The sequence below is a fragment of the Grammomys surdaster genome, unplaced genomic scaffold (assembly GCF_004785775.1).
Source record: "Grammomys surdaster isolate TR1022 unplaced genomic scaffold, NIH_TR_1.0 313, whole genome shotgun sequence".
Lineage (NCBI taxonomy): Eukaryota > Metazoa > Chordata > Mammalia > Rodentia > Muridae > Grammomys > Grammomys surdaster.
The window spans coordinates 2,993,620-3,013,079 of record NW_021604732.1 but is presented as its reverse complement, the minus strand read 5'-3'; the positions used below and the strand labels follow the sequence as shown (position 1 = coordinate 3,013,079).

General features: G+C 39.3%; 1 protein-coding gene across 1 annotated transcript in view; it reads left to right on the top strand.

Annotated features, from left to right (window-relative positions):
• Positions 1-2,584: 2,584 nt before the first annotated feature.
• Sox30 (SRY-box 30) overlaps positions 2,585-19,460 on the top strand; it is a 32,191-nt gene continuing 15,315 nt past the window's right edge. The window contains exons 1-4 of the mRNA XM_028777745.1: positions 2,585-3,606; positions 5,205-5,444; positions 6,608-6,787; positions 15,456-15,948. Of these exons, the coding sequence (XP_028633578.1) occupies positions 2,589-3,606; positions 5,205-5,444; positions 6,608-6,787; positions 15,456-15,948 (1,931 nt within the window). The 5' untranslated portion in view covers positions 2,585-2,588. The remainder of the gene's footprint in view (positions 3,607-5,204; positions 5,445-6,607; positions 6,788-15,455; positions 15,949-19,460) is intronic.

The following is a 19,460-nucleotide window of genomic DNA, read 5'->3' as shown; positions in this document are numbered from 1 at the left end:
GTGTGTACTAAGGGTGTGTCTGTATTACTGTCAGAGGGATTAAAGGTGTGTACTAAGGCTGAGCCACATCACAACTAAAAAGTTTTTTTTTTCCAGTAAACAACACAATCTCAGGAGTCAGAGTATGATCAAATATCCTGCAACATTGCTCAGCTATTCTGAAATCTTTCTGATTTGCTATTCCAGCCATTGTTACCACTTAATGAAAAAGAAATATTGAGGAACCACTAGGATGGCTCAGTAGGTAAAAGTATTTGCTACCAGCCTGGCAACCTGAACTCCCAGGGTCCCATGCTGTGGCATGTGCATAACCCCCTATCCCTAACACACACACACACACACACACACACACACCATACCATCCCAAAATACCATAAATAAATATAATTTTTTTAAATTGCAGAAATACTGACATATCCAATGTAATGCTTGGGTAGTCTTTCGCCTTTCCATTCATTTTTTTGTGTCATATATCTTGGGGCAGTGAGGTTGTGTGGCTACTGTACTGGCAAGTATCATGCTCTGATGAGCTAATCTTTTTGTTATTATAAAATGTCCTGTCTGTCTCTACTGGCATTCCTTATATTAAAATATGTATTAACATAGTTTTCGCAATCTCTCAGGATCATTGTTTGCTTGGTGTGTCTGTGTAGCATTTTATAGCCTTCCCTCTCCATTACTTTGTCTACTCTATGTAGACAAAAACAGACCTTTAACCTATTTCCAACACTGATTGGAGCTTTTACTTCTGTAAAGGCCATGTTCCTTTTCTCATTTCTTGATAGTATTTTTTTAATTTAAAAATATTTATAGTTCTTTTTTTTTTTTGAGATGCTAGGGTGTTGAACCTAGCAAGGCTTTTAAAAATCCAATTTTGCTTAGTATGGTCTGTTTGAGACAGAATCTCATATTGTAGCCAGTGTTGGACTGTAACTGACTTAGACTGGCCTCAAAGTTGTGGCAACCCTCCTGCCTCAGCCTCCTAAGCACATTCTATAGGTTTAGTAGTCCGTTTATGTTGTGTTCTTCCATGTATAGATGTATGAACTTATATTTAGCACCTCTGACAACAGAGGATTAGAAAGAATTTCTCGTTGGTTGCCTTGGATACAATTTTCATCTTCCTCAAGATAGAGCTGTAACTTTTAATCAGGATGTCTAGCGATTCAGTAAATGCTGATAATTTCTCATTTACTTGGACACACTCCTTGTTAAAAGAAGAGACACACGCTTGGGGAAAAAAAACTTAAAATGAGACCCTAATATACATAGCATTACTATTTTATTAGGCTGTGGCAGTTCTTACTTATTTCCTCATTCAATAAGCTTTTATTGAACAATTACTCGACAGTCGACACTGGGGAGTCAATGATGAGCAAAACACAAGCAGTTCTTCCCCAAAGGAGGTAACAATCAACTGGAAGAGGCGCAGAATAATCACACAAAGAAAGCGCTTCAAAGGATGTGATCAGGTGTGAGTGCATAAAAGAGATTCGAACGGATGCTGAGTCATTGTTTTCTCTGAAATGCCTGTTCATCTCGAATTTGAAAAATAAGGGAGAGTTACAGGGGCATAAATACTTGACTTGCTAAAGTGCTCTGTGATGAAAAAGAAGGGCATGGGGGAGGGGGGGCGCCGCGGCGGCATGTGGTTAAAGTATAGAAAACTCAAAGAAACTATAGGTTGAGCCTAAGCCATGAACTAGGCTTATCCGGCTCTGCCTGGTAAGAATTTCGGACTTTTATCTCATAACAAGTGGGAGCAGCAGAAAGATTTGGGGAAATGTGGTAGGGTTAGACTTGTATTTTTACAACTACTGGTAGTTGTGGGACATAGGTGAAGAGCAAGATTACAAGAGTACTGCAACATCAATATGGAAGAAGTGAAGGATGATGGAAGCGTGGGCCAGGATAATGGCAGGTGGAACATCAAAAAGTGGATGGATCTGGGTCGCATTTTGGAAGTAGAGTGATTGAAAATTCTAGTCAAATAGTTATACTTAGTCAAACACCAGTTCCAGTAAGATCAATTACTGTGATCAGTGTTAAGTTCCAAGCTGTCCCCATATTTGAGAATGTCTAGAAGACCCTACCAGACTCAGGCTTAATGAGTACACAAGGCCGTGAGCCCAGGCCGCAAGAAAGGCCCACGCCTTCATCCTAGGAGGTCCTTGGTAAAGGCGTGGAACATAAGGGTTTCCTGGGCAACGCCATTGTCACGCTCCAGGAGGGGGCGGGGTAACCAAGAACAAGGCTTAAAGAGAATCCGGAAGAGAGGGAGAGTAGAGAGGCGTGGAAAATGGGACACAAGAGCTTCGGCCCAGGCTATGGCGGATGATTCCAGGGTTCTCCCACACGGCTAGAGTGGAGGGTGGGAGGAGCCGAGCAACGTGCCTGTGATTGGCTGACGGGGGACACTGGGCCGCTCATGATTGGGCGAGGCGAGCCCGTCTGTGGAGCGCGTAGGGTTCTGGGTAGCCAAGGCCTTGGAAGGGTCTTAACCGAAAGGGGGAGGGGGAGGGGGAGGCCGCCAACAAACGGCTGAGCTCACAATCCCGGCCGCGACCTGGCCGGCCGCCCCCTCCCCCATGGAGAGAGCCAGGCCGGAGCCACTGCCGCCGACGCCGCGCCAACCGCCGCGGCCCACCCCTCCGCGCCCGTTGCGCCCCGCTCCGCCCGCGCAGCCCGTCGAGGCCGCCACCTTCCGGGCCGCGGCCGCAGAGCGCTCCCAGTCGCCGTCGGCTCAGGCCGCGGCCGCCATCGCCGCGGTGGCCTCGTCGTGCGGGGAGGCCGCGGCGGCAGGTTCGCAGGCTGGGACGCGACGCCTGCTCCAAGTGAAGCCGGGACAGGTGCTGCTGCTGCCTCCGGGACCGCTGTTACCTCAGGCTCCGGACGAGGGCGCCACCGCCGCCGCCTCGTCCGCGCAGGCGCGCCTGCTGCAGCTGAGGCCGGAGCTGCTGCTGTTGCCGCCTCAGTCCGCGGCCGACGGAGGCCCCTGCAGGCCGGAGCTGCGCCCCATGCAGCCCCGGACGCTGCTCGTCAAGGCCGAGAAGCAGGAGCTGGGGACGGGCTTGGACCTGTCGGTGGGATCTCGGAGGACCACCGAGGCTGGCCCTAGAGCCTCGAGGGCCGCCAAGTTGGATGGCACCGGGAAGGCCCTCGACGGCCGCCGAGGAGATGAGAAGAAAGCCAAGCTGGAGGCAGAGGAGGCCTCGAGGGATGCCCTGAAAGGCGGGGAAGGCAGGAGCCTCCTGGCCATCGGAGAAGGAGTCATCAAGACCGAGGAGCCAGACAGACTCAGGGACGACTGTAGGCTGGGCACGGAGGCCACGTCCAATGGCCTGGTCCACAGCAGCAAGGAGGCCATCCTGGCCCAGCCGCCCAGTGCTTTTGGGCCACACCAGCAAGACCTAAGGTTCCCTTTGACTCTCCACACCGTCCCTCCTGGAGCCCGTATCCAATTTCAGGGGCCTCCACCTTCTGAGTTAATACGGTTGTCCAAGGTCCCCCTGACACCAGTGCCTATTAAAATGCAGTCCTTGCTGGAGCCTTCTGTAAAAATTGAAACCAAAGATGTCCCCCTCACCGTGCTTCCCTCAGATGCAGGTATTAGAAGCCAAGGGAATCTGGCTTTCACAGTTAGGTCTATGTTGCACAGACATATTAGCAGTCCAGGAGCTGAAGCTCGAAAAATAGGATCATGGTACCATTCTTACCCTGCACAGGGATTGCTTCTGATCGATTTGCCCATATACTGGTAAAATACACTTAAGTATTTCCACAAAATTTTTAAAGTCACACTTAAGACTTAGTAAACAGATTTAGATAGTAGACACAACAGAACACCTTGTTAAATAATACAGATTCCTCAGCTTATACAAAAGTAACATTAAATTTTCTATTGTAGCTTCTTAGAACAATACCAGAGTTTTGAGAAAAATGATAATTGTTTATATTGACTATAGAGGTTAAAGGTGAACAGTAACTTCTGGGAGAAAACATAGACATATAGCATTCTATTCTAAAAGCTAAAGCTTTTAGAAATATTAATAAAAACAATAAGCCAGGTTGTTTTCAAAAGTGATTACATTTAAGATATATTTTAAAGATATATTTAAAGCATGTATCTAAGCATCCAGATTTAGATAGATACATTTAAAAGAAATGACTACAACCAAATACTACTTTCCAGTATTTTAAAGTATATTTTAAGCAAGTCCTTAAGATTAGTTCACCCAGAACTCTGTGTCATTGAATGTTTTGGGAGGTCATAATCATTCTCGATGTTTTCATGAACTTTTATGCTTATTTTTTAAATTTTCAGTGCCGATTCTTCCCACTTCTGTTTTTTAATAACTTAAATACCCTTTTACTATTTATTTTATGTGTTCATGAGCAGACACGTTCCCAAGTTCTTGGCACATACCACTTACTGCACCTGATTTATATGGTGCTGGGAATTAAACCCAGGGCTTGGTGCATACTAGGAAGTATTCTACCAACTGAGCTACAGCCTCAGGATTATTTATTCTAAACATCCTTTGCACACCAAAAACGTTTTTACATATCAACCCTAAAATGAATTAATGTGAAAAGTTCATAGATAGTGCTTTTATGAACTGCATAGGGATACAAATTTAATGAATTTCCTTTATAAGAATTTTAACTGTACCATGACACACAAGTTCATATGTATAAGTTTTCTCCCAGGACATGAGATTAGTTTTAATAATTTAGTGTGGCAAGAATTTCACTTTCCTAGTGAAAATCTGAGCATAAACATTTTTTGCTTTAAAGATACTACAGCTGCTTCTGTAAATGACTCCCTTTAAATCCCTACATAACTAACACCCACATAGTGCTAGGTGCATAGTTAAGGTGCCTGCTCCTTAATATTAGCGGGAAATTAAATGTTAATTACTGTTAAGAGGTATTAATGAAGCTCAAAGAAATAAATAGCCGTCCAGTATGTGTCTAACGTATCTTCAGTATCTTCAACAATATTATACTCTCTAGGAGTCATTCTAAGCTCCAACTTAGAATGCTGAATTCAGGGACTATGAGGAATTTTGGAATCTTGACAGTACTTTGGCTATATTATAGTGTATGTTTCCATGTACTTTATAAGTATAGATGAAGGTATACTTCACTTTAAAATTGCATATGTGGCACATTAACTTAGTCTCTTAATTTTTGTCATATAGGAATACCTGATACTCCCTTCAGTAAGGACAGAAATGGTCATGTGAAGCGACCCATGAATGCATTTATGGTTTGGGCAAGAATCCACCGACCAGCACTAGCCAAAGCTAACCCAGCCGCCAACAATGCAGAAATCAGTGTCCAGCTCGGGTTAGAGTGGAACAAACTTAGTGAAGAACAAAAGAAACCTTATTATGATGAAGCACAAAAGATTAAAGAGAAGCACAGAGAGGAATTTCCTGGTAATCAAATGAAATGAACAAAGGCTCTTTCCAATTTCTTTTAAATTTATTTAGGTAAAGATTAAGTTAGGTTGAGATTTCCTAATATATGTGTGAGAAAGAGAATGGTTAACAATATAATGATTGAATTAATACTAAGCATACATTTTCTTAAATAGAATGCCATTGTGAAATATCTGATCTCAAATTTACGAGCTACTGTAAATCAGACATTCGGTTTTACTGTAGTTTTGATGAAATACGTATAGATACATAACAAACATACATATCTAGCTATAGCTTTGCAGTTTACTGCAAATCTCCATGTTTCTATTTTGTAGTATACTAGACATATTAAATAATCATGGCAACAAAATCAACAGTTTCCACTTAAAAGATAATAAAAATGTAGGAATTAATATCCTTTTCCATTTCAAAGTTAAGTGGTTATCAGAACATAGTCCTATGTTTTGATTAATAGATTTATTCTTAGCATGACACAGTTTGAACCAATTGATTCATCCTCAACAGTAAGGGCATTGAGATAAAGGTTGGGAACTATGCATTCTTTGTGGCTTATAGAACTGTGCATAGTGCAAAAAGAACTTTTTTTCTGAAATATAAGCAGAAATATTTTAGGAGGCAAGATTATGAGGTATCACCTGAACAGAAGCAGTGATTATACAATGACAGTGCCACACTTCTGACTTTGGGAAGAAATTAAGGTGATTATGGTTCTAGCAATTGCCAAGCCTCAGAGAGTGACTTCTTAAATCAAGTATAAACATAGTGACTGGTTATTAGTGACTATTAGATTGTAAGCCACTGACATTTGTATACTATAGAATGCAAAAAGAAGAGGAGATAGTGTCTTATGGGGACATTTTTCTTCACCAGAGAAAAGGCTGTGGGATTCAAACTCAGTGACTGGGAGTAGATTCTATCATTCTCTGTCCCTGAGTAGAAGGCATTTGACCTTCTTCCCTGTTATGGGTTACATTAACAGAATTAGAAGCTGTGTGGATGTTAAAATGCACAGTGTAGGATTTGTTCACAGAAATAGCGTGGAGCTGGAAAATAGACCTTTAGACAACCTATATTTTAAAACTTTAAAGTGTACTGTGTTTTCATATGAAAAAGCCCGAGTTTGTATATTCATATTAAAAGTCTCTCTTTTTCTGTAGGTTGGGTTTATCAGCCTCGTCCAGGGAAGCGAAAACGCTTCCCTCTAAGTGTTTCCAATGTATTTTCTGGTACCACACAGAATATTATCTCTACAAATCCTACAACAATTTATCCTTATCGCTCACCTACCTACTCTGTGGTAATTCCCGGCCTTCAGAACACCATCACTCATCCAGTTGGTGAGTTGGTCATATTGTAGATTATTTGTAAATACCTACATCAAGATTTTATCTCTTCAGTTGAAATTTGGTTTCTGTTAAACTTATAATTTAGAAAATAGTAAAGACATAATATCAAAGAGGGAGAAAATGAAACATTAAGTGGGAGAAGGAGCAATAGTACATCCATGTGGAAAACTCTGACTTTCTAAGTGATTCAGGGTGAGCACCCAGATGAGTCAGGTAATGAAGGAAGTTGCTGGTATAGTTAAATAGGAAATAGGGATGTTTATCACCTCAGCATAAAAGAACTAATAGGATTTGAGGCATCTTGTCAATGGAACTTAGTAAGGCTAATGATCTGTTGAAGATCATTCTCTGGCTGTTCCAGAAAAGCTGTGGAAGCTATCCATCTTTTATAAATTCTTGTTTGGTTCATGTTCCTTACAGTCTGGTCTATGGATGGTAAGAATGCTAAATTGAGATTCTCAAATATAAACTACCTGTTGCATCATTGGCTTGTTCCTTCCAAACTATAGAAGATGAAAATGGACTTAGTAATATTAAACATTTTCAGTATTTTTAATTAAAGATTTTTGTTTTATATATGCAAGTGTTTTGTTTTCCTGCATGTTAAGTACACTCTACATATGTGTGTGTGTGTGTGTGTGTGTGTGTGTGTGTGTGTGTGTGTGTAGATCAGAAAGTGTTAGATCCCGTGGGACTGGAGTTGTAAACCGCTGTTTGGACACTGGGACCTGAACCTTGGTCCTCAGTGAGAGCAGCAAGTACTCAAAACTTCTGGGCTGTCTCTCCAGCCCCATTTTCAGTGTCTTTTAAACTGTGTCATTTAGCCAATGGAAGAAACAAAGCTGCATTCAAGATACCTCTGTTCAGGTGGAAGATGTAGAAAGTTGATCTGTAGCCTCAGTTTTACAGTACAGTCAGGCACTCTTAGTGTTGCCTGAAAAACTGTGTTTCAAACTGGGCTTTAGCATGTCTTTGTTTTGATTTTGCACTGTTAGATATTATTTTTTACATAGTACATGCTTCTTTTGTGTCCTTCTTCCCCTGCCCCAGACTTTACTTGCATCTATTTTGTACATTTTTAAATCCTCATGTTTCTCAGGTACAGATTTATCAATGTTCTTATTTGAAGCAGCTGAGACTTTATACAATATCTCATTTTTACACCATCTGTGCAAGGTATGGTCTAGAAGGAGACTGAAGGTTTTTTTTCCTGATAGTGGTAGGGTTTATGCATCATGATTTTGTTCCGTAAATATGGTAGACAGAATTCTATGAAGCAGCTCAGAAACAAAGCAGTAAACAAAATGTGACAATGAGACTTTGTCAGCTACTCTAAAATACTGTTTACAATAATATTTCTTGTGAGGGCCAGAGATGATAAAGATTCATTTCTTGGATCTCAAATGATAAGCCAAAACATTTTATAAAGATAATTTGAGAATTATTTTTAGATAAGTATCATTTATTGTGAGGATATTTATTTGCTAACATGCTGTACAGTTGTACAACTTTGAAATATGTTTAGTTATTTCCATCAGCTTGTATTACTTAGAGGTGATAGTGTAACTAGGAAGTTTGGAAACTTCACATTCTAAAGTATCCGTAAGATTATTAAAGTTAGCTAATAGATGCTGTCACAAGTCCCTTAAAGAACCATAGTTGTTGGCTAGGCATAGGGGTACACACCTTTAGGAAGGTAAAGGCAGGTGTCTCTCTGTGAGTTCAAGGTTAGCCTGGTTTACAAAGCAAGTTCCAGGATGGGTAAAGATACACAGAGAAACCCTGTCTCAAAAACCAAACAAAGAAACAAACAGAAAAACCCATAGGTTTAATATTTGCAGATACTGATTTTAAAATACCTTCCTTCTTTGTTTCTTTGAGCTAGTTTTATGTCTTAAACATAAAGTCATGGTAATTTTGTTCATTTAAACATATTTTATTCTTGTAGAAGAAATGTTATCAAAGTAGTGAGGCATACTTTTTCTTTTACAGAAATAATTCTTCTAGTAATTTTTGTGTATTTATGGTACTAACTAGGCAATCAACTTTTTAGATACAGAAAGTAGATTCACTAGACTAGTGTGCTCAAAGTCACCATTTGAATAATAAGAAGTTGTTCTTGTTTTGTTTCTGTTGTTGTGATAAAATATCCTCAGGGGGAAAAGGGTTATTTTAGTTCACAGTTCCAGGGTCATAATCCATCTCTGGGAAGTAAAGGCAGCAGGAACTTAAAATGGCTAGTCACATCACATCCACCAACAAGATTGGAGAAACTAAATGGTTGCATGCTGCTTGTTTTCTTGTTGGCTTGCACTCGGTCCAATTTCTCTACTCTTACCAGGACCTCTTCCCTAGGGAATGGTACGACCCACAGTGGGCTGCATCTTTTCATATCAATTAATATAGTCTCTTACAGACATACTCACAAGCCAACACAACATGAACAGTCCCTCACTGAGACTCTTCCCAAGTGATTCCAGGCTGTATGAAGGTAACATTTAAAGCTAACCATCACAGAAGTGATGTAGATTTAGCAAAATTGCTCTGGTAGAACTACTTCTATATACACTATTTAATATCTTATGCTTTGCCTTTGAGTTTCTCTACAATAATTATGAAAATGATACCTGAGATCTATTTTTGTCAGTTTGTAAACTTACTATTCTATTGTATTGATCTAAGATTCTCAAACTTTTTCTGTGAAAATTAGGTTCAGGAATCTTAAGATAGTAGGAAGGATTGTGTTGAGGCTACACAACTCTTTAGTTGCCTTTGAAACTATTACTGCCTAAGCTAGTGTTTCTCAGCCTGTGGCTTACAAACCCCTTGGGGTACACAGATATACTGTGTATCGAATATTTATATTACAATTCATAACAGTAGCAAAATTACAGTTATAAAATAGCAACAAAATAATCTTATGGTCGGGATCATCAAAACATAAGGAACTGTATTGAAGTGTCACAGCATTAGGAAGTTTGAGAACTATTGATCTAAGTAGTTTCAATGATTTGGTTTTTTTCTGATGAAGAATTTATCAAGTCGGTTGCCTTAGCGTCACTTAGTTTTTGTTGTCATTTTTCTTCCAAATACTCAGTTTTTAAAAATGATGTGTGTGTGTGTATGTGTGTGTGTACACAAATTGTGCACATGTGTGAGTGACATGAGTGCTAGGATGTAAAAGAATTTTTGAAGTGATAGTTTTTCCTTTTCCCTGGCTAGCTTCCAAATGAATGAATGAAGGTCACTGATCTATTCTAATCCTCTAAGCTAATGTGGTTGCCTCTCAGCCCAAATCCCAAAGATATTTGCATTTTAGTATTGGTCTGACTCTCTGGGCTTCAGGTGTTTTCCCATTATATCTCCAGGACTCCTTCCTTGTGACTGAATCTCCTCTTCTCCTCCTCCATCTCTTCTCCCCTAACTGGCAGAGGTTCCACTCTGTTCTCTCTTCTGCCCAGCCATTGGCTGATTAGCCTTTATTGACAAACCAGAGAACAAATGGGGAGCAATGTTTATACAAACTTGAGAGAAAAGATTCTTGGAATAGCATTACAGTGCCATGTCTGGATTGCAACAAGTTAAAGGGGAAGAGAAATCAGCATTTGAATAATACACATTGTTGTATTTGTAGGCACAGAAACATTATGCCTACACTAGAAATCAAACTTGGGTCCTCTACAAGAGCAGTTAAGTGCTTTTAACTGCTGAGCTATCTCTCCAGCCTCAAACTGTCTAATTTTTATTTGCACTGTCTTAAAACACTTAGATTAGTTTTTTCATATAAGATTTTGATAGGTTTCTCTTAATTTGACCAATTAACAACTTTATTATTTATGAATATGTTTTTATTCTCTGCTTCTAGCATTATTGGCTATACAGCCACTTTTCTATGAATATTTTATTATAGTTGTACTTCTACCCTTAGTAACCTCTACCCTTAACCAACATTTGTGATGCAAGAAAGTGAGTAAAACTTTATTATTCCATTAGTGATTAGAAATGCATTATTAAATATTTCACACCAAATTCATGGACAATCTAGTAATTGTTCCTTTTGTTTGATGTGCATTCAGGCTTACTCCATTTTCCCATGTACTCTACCAAGCTTCCTGCTTGTTCTAATAAGCAACTATTTGTTCTGCGCCATACTTTCCCAGAATACTTCATGACATTAAAATAGTAAATAAATTTTAAAACTGAAAGTGCACTTAAAGATTTTCTGTTTCCATGAATCTTTCTATATCCACTATCTTCTGAGTGAATTGAGTGCCACAGTTACAAGCCTGCTTGTCTGACCCATCTATTATTCCCTAATATTTATCAAGTACCTGCTGTGGCCCAGGGACAATAGGAATATGTTTCCATAGAGTGTCTTGTCAAAGATTTCATAATGTAGTTGCACAGAAGATAGACATAGATAAAATAAACTTTCTATTCCCTTGATCAAAATCTATCGCAGCTTCTTGTCTTGTACAGTGCATTGTTTGCTCTGCTTTAATATCACACTCCAAGCTCTTCTGCTTCTAGTTTCTGAAAGTGCTTCTGGCATGGTCGTCTAGAATCTTCATGTATGTCTTACCAAATGTCTTGGTGCTTCTTATACCAGCATCCTCACTTCATATCAGTATTCACATTTGTATACAGGATTTGGAACTTCTGTAGACCACACATTTCTTTTACCAAATGTTAAATATCTACTTGGCACATAGTCACATTTTTCATTACTGAGTTCTCTCTGTTTTGTTTGTCCAGCTTGAGCTCAGTTTTGTTATATCATCACTTTGTTGACACTCCTTTACTCTCCAGGACTCATAATTTTTTCTCTAAATGTTTTTAGTAATATTTACTGCCAATCTTTGCATTGGTGTGCCATTTAGTTTATGTACTTCTCTAAATAGAACAAAAAGAAATAAAACTTGATTAATCTTCTAATCTAAAAGTCAGCAGATCTGTCTTGGCCTTAAGATCCATTCTAAGAAGTTGCTATATCCATTAAAAATTCTCCTTGACTCTCCAAAAATCTCCTTGAAAAGTTGCATAATTCTAGGGAGGACATAACTATTTTGAAACTACAGCAGCTGTGGCTGTCAACAGGCATGAAAGGAGGGGCTCCATATTCATAAGGCCTCCTGCCTGAACCACTGGCTAGTGATGGATTCTGTTTACTCACTGGTGAGCCCACCAGGCTCAAGTGGGTGGTTCCAAGCCCACAGACACATAGGTGGCCCCGATTAAACTCAGTGGGCCATAGAACAAAACTAAAAGACAAGAGTGTGGGGAAGGGATTTATAGGAGGAGGTTCACAGCTGTGGAAAGAGTTGCGCATGGGAGGACAGTGAATACATTAAAAATGTGTGAAGTTGTCAATAAAAATCTAATAACAGGCCGGGTGGTGGTGGCACATGCCTTTAATCCCAGCACTTGGGAGGCAGAGGCAGGCGGATTTCTGAATTTGAGGCCAGCCTGGTCTACAGAGTGAGTTCCAGGACAGCCAGGGCTACACAGAGAAACCCTGTCTCGAAAAAACAAAAAAAATCTAATAACAGCAGAAGAGAAAAGTGGTGTGGTTCTTCATTGTAAGTTCTCATGAGGATGCCTCACAAGCTTCACCTCGTCTTCCTGGGCTTTTTGTTACCTTGTTCTTTCCCCAGAAATCCACTTTTCTTAACAATGGTCCAAATACCTTCCCAATTCTCAGTCTCCCCCTTTCTCTTCTCTTTATTCCAAGCCACTTGCTGGTTCTCTTTATTAACTCCACAAAGCTGCAGTGGTTTCTTCTTCATTGGGACTGGGTGATGGAGACACACAGGAATTTTTGTTTTTACAGCTGTTCTGCTTTTAGACTTGCATTGGTTATTTGGATTTTGGAATTTTCTCTTTTGTCCCTATGTATCTAAAGCTGTTCCTTATTTCATGTGATGGTTGGACAAGTCTGTCTACTTTAACAGCAAGTTTCTTTTACTCACATATGGATGTTTCTGGTTGCTAAATATGTCTCTTTCAAAAGGCAGCTAATGGTTGAAGGCTTTTTCCCCCTCTGTAGCTTTGACATCATTAGAATGTGGCCTCCTAGGTCACTGTATTCATGCATTCAAACCTGCACAAAGCAGCAAACACATGGAGAACCACATGTGAGTGCACTCACTGCAGCAGTGATGGACACTGCTTATTGGGTAGTTCTAAGCCGCTCCTAAATATCAGGGAGCCTAGAGCATTGTGGTTCTGCTGTGTACTCGAAAAAAGAAGCCAAATCACTAGCTGATTGCTAATGATTAGCGTCTGTTATAGCTTCACAACTGTTTGATTCATTGGAGCACTGAGCATTTTTTTCGATCCTCCATATCACTGACTTATTAAAGCTTGTACACTTTTAATCTGCTTATCAACCAAAACTCTGACATTTAAAGTGTTTCCAGATAACTCTGTAACAAAATAAAGTAGTTGCTATATGTCAGTTACTTGTCATTAAATGAGTGTATGATTATCACTCGAGGCCTCCTTTTCCTCTCTTCTTTTATACAACTATCTTAGAGCACTGGAGAAGATAATGTGCCCCTTTCAATGATGGAAACTTGATCAATTGTTCTGTAAAGTTCTTGTAACATATTTTCCTGGTAACTAACTGCTTATGCTTAGCATAGGAAAAAGCTCAATGTCAAACATAGATTGTCAGGTTAATGTCTTAAGTACAGTGGTAATTCAAGAAATCAAAATTTGATTTTACGAATTTGTTTGCCCTTGTAATTGTCGCTAGACACTTTAGATTTCCTTACAGCAGATTAATGTAGAAGTATCCGCTTAGGTTTAATTGCTTTTCCTTCAATCAAATCTAAACTCTTTCTTTAAAGATTTGTGTGTGTGTTTTTGTACGTGTGTATGTGTGTGTTCCTATGCATGCCTATGTACAGAGGCAAGAAGTGGACTGTTGAATCCTTGAACGGGAGTTACAAGTGCTTGTGAGGCCCTGGCTTGTTGTGTGAGTGCCGGGATTGGAATTCTTGTCCTCATGACTGCAAAGCAAATGCTCTAATCCCTGAGCCATCTCTCCAAGCCCTCTGGACTATTTTTTAATTCAGGTTCTTGGCTAGATCCTGGTAATAAACATAAGTAACCAAATTTAGCGTGATAATACATGCTTGTTATCCCAGTTCTCAGGAGGCTGGGGCAAGATGACTGGGAGCCGAGGCCCATCTCGGGCTAAAAAGATCAGGATAGCTTCATTTCCACCCGCCTGGTGTACTTCACTGGGCAGGGAACCACCTTGAAATGGATGGATGGGGCTCTTCCTACTGAGGTTTAGAAGGGCATTAGCTGCCTCTACCAAGGGAAGGAAGGAAAGGGAAGTCTTACCTGAATAAAGTTGAAAGAAGGTCTGCATTTTGGGCCATTGAGAGACATTTTGAACTATGTCATCCAAGCATCTGGACTTGGAATCTGTTTTCATTAACAGACACCTAGTTGACTCTATTCCAAAGGCTTTTGTTTGTATTTTGTCATGAAAGCTTAGTTCAATTTAGTCTGTGTGTGTTGTGTGGTATATAATAGCATCTCAGCCAGCAGTGCTGTCTTCTTTGGGAATGGAAGGATAAGTTATATGACTTTTACTTTAAGAATTCTGCCCTTTCTAATCATGTCCTGCTAGTATTCTTTCCAAGTCAGTCACAAATGGCTAACCCATGATAAATCCTATTCTTTTTGGAGATTTCCAGGTATATTCACTTTCAGTATAGTAAAGTGAAACCATTTTCTTGGTTAATTTTTTTCAACTAAAACGTGCCATAACTTTAAATGTAGAAAATATGCAAAATGAAGGAAAAATGACCCAAAGTGCTACTCTGAAACTTCTGTTTACATGAAAATAAAATTAATATATATAATGTTGACCAAAACCCAAATACTATGAGATGAACATCTAGAGTTTCCTACTACTCATTTATCTTGTCCCCTTCCCCTAGATGATTATTTCTTTTTTTTTTGTTTTGTTTTTTTTTTTGTTTTTTTTTGGTGTTCTTTTGTTTGTTTGTTTGTTTGTTTTGTTTTTCGAGACAGGGTTTCTCTGTATAGTTCTGGCTGTCCTGGAACTCACTCTGTAGACCAGGCTGGCCTCGAACTCAGAAATCCGCCTGTCTCTGCCTCCCAAGTGCTGGGATTAAAGGCGTGCGCCACCACCGCCCGGCTCTAGATGATTATTTCTTAATGATAACTGTTTCCAGTAGTTTTGTTATTTCTGTTTAAAAATCAACATTTCAATGCATTCATTCTTTTGATTTATCAATAATAAAATTTTCATTTATTTACCTATCCAAAAGTTTGTTGACAACTTGCCTATTCTGTTCTAGGCAGAAGCTGAGCTTGTTCACATAGTAAACAAAACAGAAGGTCTCCCTTTTTATGACACTCAGAGGTTAGTTCAGAAAGAGAAAAATGTGAATTCACAAGAAACTACAGTGACTTCAGAATTGTCAGAATACTATAAATAAAAAGGAGAGTGGTTTGCTATGATACCACTACTAACTAGGTGAGGATGGATATATTAGTGTATGTGTGTGTGTGTGTGTGTGTGTGTGTGTGTAATTTCAGAGTTCCAAGTTCACGGTGTGGTAGATACCAGTAGGGATCCTAATAGTGGTTAACTCTGCTATTTTTATTTCTCAAGGTGAAGCCCCACCTGCCATCCAGCTGCCCACACCTGCAGTCCAGCGCCCAAGTCCCATCACACTGTTCCAGCCCAGCGTCTCCAGCACTGGCCCGGTGGCCGTCCCGCCTCCAAGCCTGACACCCCGCCCATCACTCCCACCTCAGCGCTTTTCTGGGCCTTCCCAAACTGACGTTCATAGGCTCCCTTCCGGAACCAGTCGCTCTGTGAAGAGACCCACTCCAGTATCTCTGGAGGGCACCAACAGGATTCCAGCTGGTGCAAGTACTGCCCATGCCAGATTTGCAACTTCGCCTATCCAGCCTCCCAAGGAGTATGCCAGCGTTTCCAGTTGTCCCCGAAGCACTCCAATACCCCCAGCTACTCCCATTCCACACTCACACGTCTATCAGCCCCCGCCCCTTGGCCATCCAGCCACACTGTTTGGGACACCACCTCGGTTCTCCTTTCATCACCCTTACTTCCTACCTGGACCTCATTACTTCCCGTCAAGGTAAACCAACAGTTTTCTACCTTTTACCTAAAACACTCCTAATGAGGGTTTCCTCTGGGAGGCGTTTCTTTCCTGGTGAGAACTGGGCTTTCTCAGTCAGGCTTCCATTCAACTTTAGAGGCTGAGTAAGAACCAAGCAGTCCATTCAAATGGTTGAAGGGGGGGCCACATGGAGACCCAGGGAGCTAGCACTAGAGAGAATTCATCACCGTCTATTGGGGGCAGCTGTGTCTCCACTCCAGCCAGCTCTTACCCTGTGAGAAGATGGTTTCAGTGTTGTTAAATGTGGTTTCATAAGAGTCATAAGAAGCTATGCAATCCCCTTATTCCAGCTGTGTTTATGTATATGAATTATGTGGCATCTTGTTAAATGCAGATCTTGACTCTTAGGGTACAGGAATAGCCTTACCATGCTTAAGGGTCTGCATTTCTAGTAAGCTCCTAAGTGATGCCAGTTCTGTTTGTATAGATCACATTTTGATAATGAAGGTGGAAAAGGGAAGATTTTCAAGCCAAGAGCTAGAATGACTAGTTATGTTACATGTCTTCTTTATGTCTCTGTTACCAAACCAGAGAATTTGCCATGTAAATTATCAACAGTAAGATTTTTTTGTAGAGAAATATCTACAGCAAAGTGAAAGCAAGTTGAAATTTCACTTTGCAAATATCCTCTACTACTCTGCCGCTCTTAAGTATATAAATACAATTTATGTTGTGATTAGAGTACTGAAATACTTGGTATCAATCTTTTATTGTTAGGTAGATTAGATAATAGGGAGTTTAGCTTTCTTACCAAGGCAGAGCTTGTAGAACTTGACTGTTAATGTGCAAAGTATCTGATGCTTTAAAGAACTTTTTATAAGAAGTTTTTGAAAACAAATACTTGGAATACAGAAACAATTCTTCTAATTAGCATAGTAAATAAAGTGCATAAATAGTGATATTACACTTTTTAAACTTGAATTTGATTGGACTTAGGAATCCAATGCAATATATCAAATGTAAATATCAAGGCAATACTTTTTCAAAATGGAAAGTGAGATCTATTTCATACTTAAAATCCTTTGTCATTGTTCTCTGACTTTTTTTTGCTCATATATATCTGATGAGAGGTTTTCCCAGGGAATGACTAATATATGTTTGCTTTCTTAAATAGAAAATCTAGTATGGAAAAATGGACAAAATTAACTTACTTCCTTTTAGTTTTTCTTGTCTGTAAATTGATAATGGAATTTTATAAAGAATATTTTCCCTGAGTGCTCCAATACAATGATTGTAATGAGTGTTTGAAATAGAAATACACATGTATTTTGTGTATTTATTACATTTTAACAAAATTAAGTTAGTTAGGCATTTTAATGTGGTGATATGTAGACACGATCATACTGCTCTGAGGTCTTGTCTTCCTGCCTTTGAGTATCAGCAGCCATTTTATTGTGTTTTTGTGAAACTCTTCTCCTTTTGACAACATTCTGTCCTCTGGTTAGTTCTTTTCTTTCTTATCTTTCGTTTATCTCCTTCTTATAGCATATTTTTAAAGATTTATCTTTATTTATGTGTATAAGTGTATGTGGCAACCAGAGGAAGATTATTAGATCTCTCAAAACTAGATTAACAACAAGATGTTATTGTATGGACTGCCTGATGTGGTGCTGGGAACTTAAAATTCTGGTCCTTAAAATTCTGGTCCTTGGGAAGCGCAGCATGTTCTCTTAACCAGTGAGCCATCTCCTCAGTCCACTATAGTGTATTTTTATCTTTATACTAAAGAGAGATATATTGAGTCTTCATTCTGTTGGTCATTGAAATTGCAATGAAAAATAATTGAAAATGATAAAAAATCGAAAAGATAAATAAAAATAATTGAAAAGATAAATGGGGACTTATTACCCTCAAAGAAAAGTATACTCAAATGGTATACATATAGTACAGAACACAGTCAAGAGGATTCCTGATTTATAAAAACATAGCAATCAGTTGTAAAATTTAGACAAAAATCCCAAAACCAACCAGATAAAAAACCCCCACAGGTTAAAATTCTTCTGAACAAGTATTTGTTGTCGACCTAAGGACTTGATTGGAATTATGTACTCTTTTGTCTGAACTTTTATGGAGAAGGAACATTTATAGCCCCCACATATGATGACTTTAGTTACTCTAGAATGCTTTCTCCTGTAGCTACCTAGAGACATGGAATTTAAATATGAATTATTTAATAGTTAGTTGAACTGATCAGAAAGGAAAATAAGCCCTTAAGAGCCAAAATGGCCAACAAGCTGAAAACTACTTAGTGGTCCTAGAGATAGTTGTCAGATTCAGAAATGGTCTCAGTGGCTATAAAGTTGGATTTAAATGCCTACATGAGAAGGCATCCAGTCTTGGGCTTATTCATGGTCTCAAACTAAAACCTCCCCATAAACTAGAACTACAGGAGGCCTTTTCAACTTTAATAAAGAAAATAGAAAACTTTCATATCCAACTCAGATAAAATACAAAGAGAAATATGTTTTTGCCTAGGGTTCTGTTTGATTCCTAAAGTGTATTATTTATACACTGATTTAGAATTTAAAATTCCCTCAGTCTACCTGATAAAGACATTTTGAATTTGATAAATTCATGTGTGATTGGTTGCAGGTTACATGGGCAGTTATTTTAGATGGACTCTTGCACTACCTAGGCAAATTGGAACTTCCAATGGGGCAGAGAAGTGATTAAAACATGAGAAAAATGAGTCATTAAGAATATAAGTTTGGGGGCTGGAGAGATGGCTCAGTGGTTAAGAGCACTGACTGCACTTCCAGAGGTTCTGAGTTCAAATCCCAGCAACCACATGGTGGCTCACAACCATCTGTAATGAGATCTGATGCCCTCTTCTGGTGTGTCTGAAGACAGCTACAGTGTACTCATATATAATAAATAAATAAATCTAAAAAAAAATATATATATAAGTTTGGAGATGGGGAGGTAGCTCAGTCAGTAGAGCCTGAAACCTGAGTTCTAGGTAGGCAGAGACAGGTAGATACATGGAGGAGGGGGTCACTGGCCAGCCAGCCCAGCCTAATTGGCAAATCCCAGATCTTAGCAAAAGACCCTGCCTCAGTAGTTGCAGTGAAAAGCTGCTGAGGGAGGGATATTCAGGGTTGATATATACCTGCACATATATTCATGCATAAATGCTTTGTGCTCCCTAATGTGCACCTGTACATACACACAGACCCACACAAAGAATGAGTACATAGAACGTAGAAATAGGATGAATACCTCAAGAATATGAGATAATTGAAAACTCAAGAAACTAAAATGTATATTTTGAATCATTAATTAAGAGTTATATTTCAACAGAAATACAGTTATAGAGGTTGGATTCACCTTTAAGTGAAACAGTAAATATATACAAAATATATGTATTTGCAAGAACAATGGTCTGTGAGAGGCAGAAAGCTAGAGGAATAGGCCTTGGAGAAACAGGAGAAAATGTTATTGAGCTATAACAATATATTAGCCAGATATAC